Source organism: Crocuta crocuta, unplaced genomic scaffold, assembly GCF_008692635.1.
Source record: "Crocuta crocuta isolate KB4526 unplaced genomic scaffold, BGI_CrCroc_1.0 scaffold143, whole genome shotgun sequence".
NCBI lineage: Eukaryota > Metazoa > Chordata > Mammalia > Carnivora > Hyaenidae > Crocuta > Crocuta crocuta.
Genome location: NW_027529175.1, coordinates 1,641,029 through 1,651,325, shown reverse-complemented (window position 1 = coordinate 1,651,325; position 10,297 = coordinate 1,641,029). Strand labels below are relative to the sequence as shown.

Below are 10,297 nucleotides of genomic sequence, written 5' to 3'. Positions count from 1 at the left end.
TTTTTTTTTTTTTTTTTTTTTAAGTAATCTCTGCCCAACATGGGGCTTGAACTCATGACCCCAAGATGGAGTTGCATGCTCTACTGACAGCCTGTTAGGGACCCCCATGGCTAAGACAGTGTGAACAAATTACAAAAGATGGTGGTGATAGAGGCAACTTGAATTCTCTTTTTCAGTTCCATTCTAAGTGACACCAAGTTTCAACTTGAGCCTATAAATTATTCTTTCGCCAGCCAAAATTACATATTAGATTTTTTCAGATTTATTTTTCTAAACTAAGAAGAGAAAGCAGCATGTCATACACGGTCAAAGTTAACATTTGTATCGTGGTTTTACAGTTTACACAGCTTCTTTGTGCGCCTACGACGCCGTTTAGTCCTTAGGAGCCATTCTACAGGGAAAGGGTGGAAGAGAGAGATGACGTGTCCAAGGCTGCCATCAGTGAGCAGGCTGTGGACCGGGATGCCTGGTGACCAAGCGACAGACTCACAGGACGACTCTGCTCTAATGAACAAACATCTCACTTTCAAAAGCTGGCTTTCCAATCTTTATGGTTCACTTTTTTCACATACACAAGAGACAGCATCTGATCTAGAATCCAACTGGATTTTATTTGACACCGAATACAATACGGCTGCAGGAATAGCAAACTGAAGACAAAGCAGAAAAGACACAGTTCTATCTAATTTATACTTAAGTAACAGGGGGGCAAGTCATTAAATGGAGAACAGAACAGCTGAGCTCGATGGAAGAATTCTTTCTAGTGCCCATACCTGAAAGACAAAAGTATATTATTTTATTAATTCCTTAGTAATTTCCTGTTTTGAGGCTATAAAACCTGCTAAAAACATAGGAGCAAATGTGATGAAAACCATCTCTGCCCCTTTCATTTCATCCTTTGTGACATTTTACCTACTACTCCCTTCTTTAAAAAACCTTTTTTTAATGTTTATTATTTATTTTTGAGAATGAGAGAGACAGAGCACATGTGGAGGAGGGGCAGACAGACAGGGAGACAGAATTCAAAGCAGGCTCCAGGCTCTGAGCTGTCAGCACAGAGCCCGATGCAGGGCTTGAACCCACGAACCAGGAGATCATGACCTGAGCCAAAGATGGATGCTTACCCAACTGAGGCCCCCAGGCGCCCCTGCCTACTACCCTCTTCTTAGTGACAGTCCCTCCATGGGACTCAGCTACACCCACCTGACTCTCCCAGGCACCAGAGAGATGCTGGGCAGTACTAGGGAGGCAAGAGGGAAAAGTCAGAGCCGGCGGCTGTGAAAGGGAACTGTCCTGTTGGCTCCGGTCAGTGGCTCAGACGCGCCCCCCCGCCCCAGCACTTGGCTTCCCTTCCCACTTGCAGCCTATTTTCACTTCAACTCTGCTAACTCAGGCAAATACAGAGAATAGTCATTGAATAGCCTTCAATTTCAAAATCTATCACCAGGCCCAATTTCCATCCTAATTACATTCAGAAAGAGGACTATAGAGGGGTATGGATTTCAGGTGGTTTCTCATTTCCCCAAGAGCCAAAATTTGGCTCTAACAACATTATAAAAATAAACATGGCTGGGAAATTTCTTCTACATATAAACAGATTTCTTGAACAAAAATTCTTCTTTATTGTCTTACTCAATCTTTTTTAGCCCCTGGATCCCCTGTCCTGGTTCTTTTTGGATAGTTAGTCTCTGATTAAAATACTTCGAGGGGCACCTGGGTGGCTCAGTCAGCTAGGTGGCCGACTTCAGTTCAGGTCATGATCTCACAGTTTGTGGGTTCGAGCCCCACGTCGGCTCTGTGCTGACAGCTTGGAGCCTGGAGCCTGCTTTGGATTCTGTGTCTCCTCTCTCTGCCCCTCCCCTGCTCACATTCTGTGTCTCTCTCTCAAATATAAACATTAAAAAAAAGTTTTTTTTAATAAAAATATAAAATACTTCGATACACGGGTGAACCCAGGGCACTGGAACTCTGGTCATGGCTTTGATCAGCCCAAAGGACTACTGGACCCTTCATGCATTTCTGATAAGAAATCCACTTGAATATTCTCTAGAAAAAAGTTTTGCCAAATTCCACACAAGGTAGAGTTTCAGTGTTTGTTAGTGGACTAGAGAGCAACCTAGAAGCCGTCCATCAGACTAAAGAATGCCATAGCTTGTTCTTTAGGAGTTTGTTTTCCCAATGTACTGTTAACCGCTAGATAAAGTGGTGTTGTCAGAGACCAACATGAGGAATTTGTCACACACAGCTCCTCTTTCTAGGCTCAGTCCTGGGAATATTTCATGGGCGACATGGGACAGGTGTGGTCCAAAATGGAACTCGGAGCCTGCTCCAGGGCAGGGCCAGTTACGAAGGCCTCTTCAGAATGTAGAAAAGTTCCTTGATAAATATGACTGCACAGTTTTACTCGGAAGGCAAGCTCCCTGAGGACAGGGAAGGACTGTCTCATATGTTTTTATAGCTTACACACTACGTAGCATACATGTTGCTGAATGAAGCATAATGGTAGGAGTTATTAAACACTGAGTATTTGGCAGGTTTCTTAGAAAATGAACATGCGTTGGATAAGAGTTCCAAAATTCTTTACCAAAATAAATAAGTCTGAAAGCAAAATATCTGTGCCAATAAGGGATTTCTAAACATTTAACAAACTAAAGAACCTCATTTTTTGTTTTATAAATCTCAACATACCCTATTAATCAAGACTCCTGTTTAAATAAAAATCCCCTTTCTCATAAAAAATTTGATAAAGAAAATGATCACTAACTCAACAGCAACCAAAAAGGGCATTTCACAGAAAAAGAGGCATAAAAACATACCACCCAATCTCACTCAAAATTCAGAAAAGGCAACTGAATACTAGTTTTCAACTATCAGACCAGTGAAGATGGAAAAGTGCAATAATAGAGCGTTGGCAGGAAATGGAGAAAGGGACATTCTGCTGCATTGTTCACAGGGAGTGTCAATTAGTATACATTCTTGGAAAGGAAAATCTGACAATATCAAAAATAATAAATAGGGGCCACTTGGGTGGCTTACTTGGTTAAACATCAACTTTGACTCAGGTCATGATCTCATGGCGTGGGAGTTCGAGCCCCGCACTGGACTCTGACTCTGTGCTATTAGCGCAGAGCCCGCTTTGGATCCTCTGTCCCCCTTTCTCTGCACCCCCATCCCAGTTTGCTGTCTCTCTCTCTCAAAACTAAATAAACATTAAAAAATGCTTTTTACATAAAAAAATAGAAAATAAATGTACATGTTCTTTCCCTAGAAAGTCCTCTTTTAGGAACTACTGCTACAAATATACATGCACATATTCACAAAGATTCACGTATAAAGATGTCCATCCTTACATACCAACAGTAAAAAATTTGAAACCCAAATGTCTATCAACAGGGACTGATTAAATATTAATTACAGTACATCAACATAAAACAATACTCTGCAACCATCAGAAAGAATACATGTGGATATGGAAAAACTCTAAACTGTATGAAGTGAAAAAGCAAGGAGAATTTCTGTGTAGGATGCTCATATTTACATTAAAATTATGCATGTATATCTACCCCCTACATGCAAGCATGTGTATGGATAGTCAGAAGCACTAAGAGGCTGATGGTCACCTCTGAGAGTGCGATTAGGAGTCTAAGATGGGAAACTAATTTCTTCTGGTATGCCCTCTTAACTATTTGAATTTTTAAAAATTTACCATGTCATGTTTCATTTACGTAATAATTTAGTTAAGATAAGCATGAGATAAACCAATGAAACAGGATAGGTGGATGTAACTCTAGCCCAAAGCAAAGATACCTGACATTGGTTAGCCCCTGGATCCTTATTATGGATGTGATTCTGGAAATATTTAATAGTTTGCAGATTTTCCTATCTTCTACCTTCACAGACCCTGGGAGTTGGGACACTCTAGCATGCCACACCTCTGAGCATTTTCCTCACAGGTGAATCCTTGTTTAACCAAAAGTTAGTCTGTAAAACAAGGTGTATTCCATGCGTCCATCTTCTGAGACTATGTCCTCCAGCCTGGGGTGAGTCAAAGAAGGCACGGACCCCAAAGCCCAGTCTTACAACGTCAAAACAGCTGGAGACACCTACTTTTGGAATTCCCACTCTCTGTTGTCCAACGGACACACCTGCCGTGTTTTGAGCCAGCGAGAGATGCAGTGGAAGTGAAAGGCATGCTGGAAGAAAAGACACATTTTATTAAAAATCATTCTGTGTGGGCTTGGCCATCTACTGATAATCCGTCTCAGGGGCAGTGCAGTGGGGACCCACGGGGCTGGAGAGCAACGGGAGGCAACAAGGGGAGGCAAAAGGTCAACAACAGCCTACACCGTGGTCAGGTACAGGACACGTCCACTGAAACAGCTGTTACACATGCCGGAACTGCTAAAAGGAGAAATTACTTGGCACAGTATATGGTCTAGCGGTATGCTCTCTCCCGTTCCCTCAAGGGAAGGTGGAATGTGGCTTCCTGGTCTTATTTGGCCTATAAGGGGAGGCTTCTACTTCCCTGTACTCTCCTCGGACACATGCCGGGAGCCCTTGAACACAGGCAGGTTTCAAACTTCCCCATTCCTGGTCCCCAACTGCCCCTCCCCCATCTTGGAGAATGGGAACCAGAGGGGCAGCGACTGGTCCTCAGCCTGGGGTAGCACGCTGCCACTGCCACCCACCCAGAGCTGAGACCGGCACTTCCCCAATCTTCCCAGAGCCAGCTCAACTCTGTTCAAAGGACCTTATTTCCAGATTTGTTCAAAGACGTACTGATATTACAACAGCTCAGTACTCAGGAAGCCTTTAAGGGGTGAGGCATGTTCTCTTAAAAAGGAATGAGATAGAAAATTAGGGTAAAAGGAAGCATGGTAACAGACAAACTGCATACAATCAGTTGAAGGAGCATCAAACGGCTTATTTCGTGATCAAGGCAAGAAGTAAAATGGCAAGAATACTAAGAAAGCTGGTAACTCACAAGGAGGTAGGAGGTGGCTTTCAGGCTCAGGCGAAAGGAAAGCTGCACGCAGTTTTTCCGGCGTGAGTTAATGACATGCGATGCTAACCACACCACCGCCCGCAGTGGACCTTTGCTCTCCTCCCTCTGTTCCCGAGAACAGAGTAGTAAGAGCAGCGGCAGGTGCTGTTCCCTCTCATCTGTGAGGGGCTGGCTCAGGTGGGGGACAGGGGAATAATACGGGAACCCCAACAAAATAATGAAAGCTTTCGCAAACTTGATTTAACAGCAGCCTTGAAGTCTGGTCAGCAAGGCTACCAAAACATGCATGGAACTTCAAGAAGAGTCACTCAGTGGATTATTAGCAAGTGCGTTGTCTTCTGATAAAGACAAGAACAGAATAGAGTAACTAAGAGTGGAACTCGCAGCTAGTATGCTATGGATACTCAACAGGACAAATATTCTCCCAGAGAGAGAGCTTTCACATGATCCCTTTCACACAACTCCCGGACTCTCACAAAACTCCTTGTGAAAAAGAGAAAAAACAAAAATTCTAAAAAGCAGAAGGCTGAGGCATTTTTCTCGAATACCAGGTGGCAGGGACACCTAAAGGTATTCAAGACCCCTCTCTCCCCCTCCCCCCTCCCTCATTAGGCACCTTGCACGGCACCGGGTCCTTGTACACCACAGCTGCCTCACAGGATGGAGGGAAAGGGGCTGCAGGGCAGGGGACAGCATCGCTGGACCACTTGGTCCCAACTTTCTCCCTGGTCATGACCTAAGGTGTGCCCGTGGGTATATTTAGCAGTGTCAAAGTCCGCTGACCAGTGCTTTACAGTTTACGGAAGATGCTAACATGTATCACTTGACAGAGCCTCACAGCAACCATGGCAAGGAATCAGGACAGGTATTATTACCTTCATTTTGCAGACAGGGAACCAAAATCCAGACAAATCACAGGACTTGCCCAATTCATGGAGCCGGTGAGAAGACCCAGGACTAGAAGCCAGCACTAGTCCGAAGGTTTCTGCCACACCATGCTGGCTCTTCCTTGTTACGGGCTCCCTGAGCTAGTCTCTCTGTAGCCAAATTTAAGGCCAATCCATTCCCTTTTCCTTCCACCAAAAAAATCACATGGCTTTTAGTACATGCCTGAATGTCAGGGAGAGCAAAGAACCAGATATATTTTATTTCTTTATCCCCACAAGCAATGAAGGCGTCCCTGGCCAATACAGGCTACTGAGAAACTCCTCAAAGGGCCCTGGCAGAATTCAGAAGGTGCACCTCAAGGCACGGGGCTGGGGTCGAGGGGGTCCTCAGGCTGATGGGGAAAAGTACCGACAGCTGCCATCTGCTCAGTAACCACCAGCACCCCAAGTTTGTATTTATATGTGTGTATTCAACAAATACTATGTGGCAAAAGAAAACCATTTCATCCTGATCATGACTCTGTGCAGTCTGCATGAGGGAGACCAGCCTTAGGGATGTCAAATACCTTGCTTGAGGTCACTGAGCAAGTAAGTCCAAGACAGGAAATGGTAGTCTGACTCCAGAGCCTCTTAGGCCCATGCCATGCTGGGAGCTGAGGGTCCTCTGTCTCCTTGGCACAGGAGACTCGGACAGGACAATTTTAGCTCATGTGACTAGGACTATATGGCTATACAGATGAATTTTTAACACATGCTAGAAATAACATATTCGATGCCATTATCCTTCACAGCTGTCACACCAGGGAAGGCTGTACATTCTGTCCAATGATGCTGGACAAAACATTTCTGGCATGAGCCACGTTAAAAAAAAATCCTAACTTAGTACATGTACCACACACAGGCCCTTGAATACTCAGTTTATTCCCCAAACTTAGTTCCACAAGGCATCTAGCCCTTTAAAAAAAAATCTGTTCAGAAGGTAAAGATTCCCACCAATAGGAGATAATTCCAAAGACTGCCACAGGCTTTGAAGGCAATTCCCAAAGATGAATCCCCAGAGGATTGCTAACAAAAGTGAGTCCACTTTATAATTAAGACAATACGGTGCCCCTGTAATAAGTAGTAATTTTAACCTATTAACAGGTGAATAGGACAAGGATTTAAAATATTTTTTTTACTAGTTGTATACCTTTTGGGAGAAAGGTGGGCTAGTCAATTTTTTTTCCTAGTTATTTTTCAAGACTGGCAAAGCAGGATAAGTAGTAATATGTTTACATGCCATGCTGATAGGGAAAGATGTTGCCTTACGTTACAGACTCCCCACGCAACAGTGCACTCTTCAGAAGTAGCAGACGCCTGGTTTGCTTGACATTCTATGCCTGTGGGAACAAGAGCAACAGGATCACTGGACCTCAGGAGTAACAACCTTTCAGTCTACAGCAGCCCTACCTGCACAATCACACAAGGACATGATTTGGGCGGGGGTGGGGTTGAGGGTGGTACAAACCTGAACAAAATCTCAAGTGGTTAATTAGTCATAATTGTTTTTTAATGAGTGTAAAAAAAAGGGGGAGGCAAAGCACAAAAGGCAGAGATGTGACTTAACAGTTTGCTTCGCAATGATTTCCTATCCTTGTTCAGACTGAGTTACGAAAGAAAAGGCACATTTTTGTTCTGAACATAACCTGACCTGTCCAAATGAAAGGGATTTCTCCTAATTTGGTAACTTTAGTAAATTCTTAAAGCTACCTTGTAATTCTTACTGTTCGGAGAACTGGCGTCTTCTCACTACTCTTGGCAAATGGTACCTCTTAGACCCTTACAAGAAGGCCTAGCTGGGCAACAAGCTCCAGGCCCTAGAGAAGTTAGGCAGACACGTGTGAACTGGGACAGAAGCAAAATAAAAGAGAGCAAAGAGGCCTGTTGCAAACTGTGTGAAAGGAGCGAAACTCAAAGGTCTTTAAATACTGTCAAAGCAAATGTGTAAGACCAGAGGGTTAGAGATTCGGGGCACATGACTTGGTGATGCTTACTACCCCAGAGGTGATTGTGTCTGGTGCGTAGAGCAAATTACGGCAAATATACCCAAGTACCAATTTCATAGAGGAGGAAGAGAATTGAAATAGAATACAAATCTGAGATCAAGAAACGATGAGTAAAGCTCTACCAGGGATAAATATTCAAGGAATAAGAATTACTAATGTATCATTTGCTTTCTCTGAAGGTGGTAACTAAATGGGAGTCTCCCATTTGAAGAGAAAAAGCTTCAGGAAAGACTATTTGATAGGAGACAATTACTTCAAACTTCCATAGGTGGAAAATAGTAAAACTGTAAGCAAATAATGCTGATACTTGAATGGGTATATTTGGTCCTAGGGGAAGAGATATACCAAATGGGTTTTTTTCCTCCCTTCAAAAACATGAAAGGCAAAGGGTCTAAAGTCACAGAACTTCCTTCTGCTACCCATATTCACTCTACAAAGAGAGTAACTGGGTTCCCTCTGATAGGACTGGAGAATCTAGGATCTATGCAGTATATTCAAGATTTACTGGCGCCGTGACTACACCACTATATTGAAAAGGAAAGAAAAAAAAATCTGATGTCCTTCAAGTTGGATCTTCTCACTTACATAAGGACCAAGTATTATGAAATTAGCTAAATAAGAGGCATAATCATTACTTAAATAAATAATAACTGTTTCAAAGTACATTATCATGTTTAAATTTTTCCAGGTCAAGGTATTTTTAAGGGACTCTGTCTTTCTATGCCAAGTCCAAAGTAGGCTCTTGGTACTTGAATAAGCAAACAGAACCCATTTCTACAGAGAGAATGAGGGGTAAATATATATATATGGATTCTTTACCACCTGATAATTCCTAACAAAGAACAAAAATATATAGGAGGGATAGGAGTGCAATCTAGAATGCCAAATAAGAAGGGATATGGCATGGAAAAATTCTTAAATAGGAGCGTAAAATGTTCTCAAATAGGAAATGTTCTGGAGCTATTGCTGCAGAGTGAGTAGAGGAGTTGAGTAATTCATTTAAACAGGGAAAGGAAATGTTCACTGTCAACCTAGCACAGACAAACAGGCATACCTGTCATACCCCGGCAAAGGCAGAAGCTTACTGCATGTGATACATAAAGCTGAGGGACTTTTAAATTTCAATACAAGAGCATTACCACCAAAGGACTGCTATGGAAGCAAAGGCTTCATCTTGGTGGACAAATTTTACACTTTCAAAACAGGGATGGACATGTGGTTTAGGAAGAGGCTAACTTCTCATGGGCAAAGGCTGCATCTAAGCCCTTCTGGATGCCCTCTTCATCTGGAACAAGATTACCTGAGGTAATAGAGAAAATACCACCTAATAGACTGCATATTTTTAGAACAAGCAAGAAATGGAGCAATGTAAAGTAAATACTAAGCTGTAAGAGGGCATGCAGGATCAATTTTGACTCAGAAGAGAAAGTCTTCGGACCAAGAATGGTTTTTAGAAGAGTCCAACTGGGCACAGCCATAATAACTCTTATTTACTTACAACTGTATATATAATTATTCATTAAATGCCAGACCAGAATTTATTAGAAAATGCCCATTGCTAAATCAAGATTCTTATTTTCAGCTTTAACAAAAAGTCTTTTTACAAGGTTCATAGTCCATTTATTTTTTAAAGGAGACAAACCCAGTTGTAGCAACCAGATTATTCTTTAGTGTTTATAATAAACAAAAGGGTATGTTTCTTAAGGGTAAAGGCTTGTTCTCAGTCACTGTTTTATCTTAGCAAAATGCCCAGGATATGAGTATCCACTGAATGAATAAAAGATATGACTTGAAAACAGGCTTTTCAGTGTAGAGAATAACACGATGGTTACTAGAGGGGAGGAGAGGAGGGAAAGGAGTTAAACAGGTGAAGAGGACTGAGGAGTGCACTTGTCATGATGAGCACAGGGTGAGGTATAGAACTGCTGAATTACTATGCTGTCACCTGGAACTAATAGAAAACACTGTATATTAACTAACTGGAAAGAAAATAAAAAATGTAAAAATAATTAAAAAAATAAACTTCTCAATTTAAAAAAGACATGACTTGAACACACTTTCATAATTGTTTGTTACAAGAGTTAAATATTCTGGGGTGCCTGGCTGGCTCAGTACGTGCGGCCCTTAATCTCAGGGTCATGAGTTCAAGACCCACGTTAGATATTGAGCTTATTTAAAAAAAAAAAAAAAAAGTTTAATATTCTACTACTTCATCTAACATTTAAAATATATGATAAAGCCAGTAGGTATCTGACTGAAGACCTACACTGATCCCCTAAATGTTCCACTCTGAGACAGAGGAATATCAGTGGCCTTTCTCTGTAGTGGTCCTCCCACAAGTACATTCTCTCGTATCGAGA

The 10,297-nt window shown here is 42.2% G+C and overlaps 1 protein-coding gene across 1 annotated transcript in view; it reads right to left on the bottom strand.

Moving 5' to 3' along the window:
* Positions 1-587: 587 nt before the first annotated feature.
* Positions 588-10,297, bottom strand: part of RBX1 (ring-box 1) — a 14,880-nt gene continuing 5,170 nt past the window's right edge. Inside the window, exons 4-6 of the mRNA XM_077757883.1 lie at positions 7,201-7,271; positions 4,108-4,193; positions 588-773 (exon numbers count right to left, since the gene is read on the bottom strand). Of these exons, the coding sequence (XP_077614009.1) occupies positions 761-773; positions 4,108-4,193; positions 7,201-7,271 (170 nt within the window). The 3' untranslated portion in view covers positions 588-760. The remainder of the gene's footprint in view (positions 774-4,107; positions 4,194-7,200; positions 7,272-10,297) is intronic.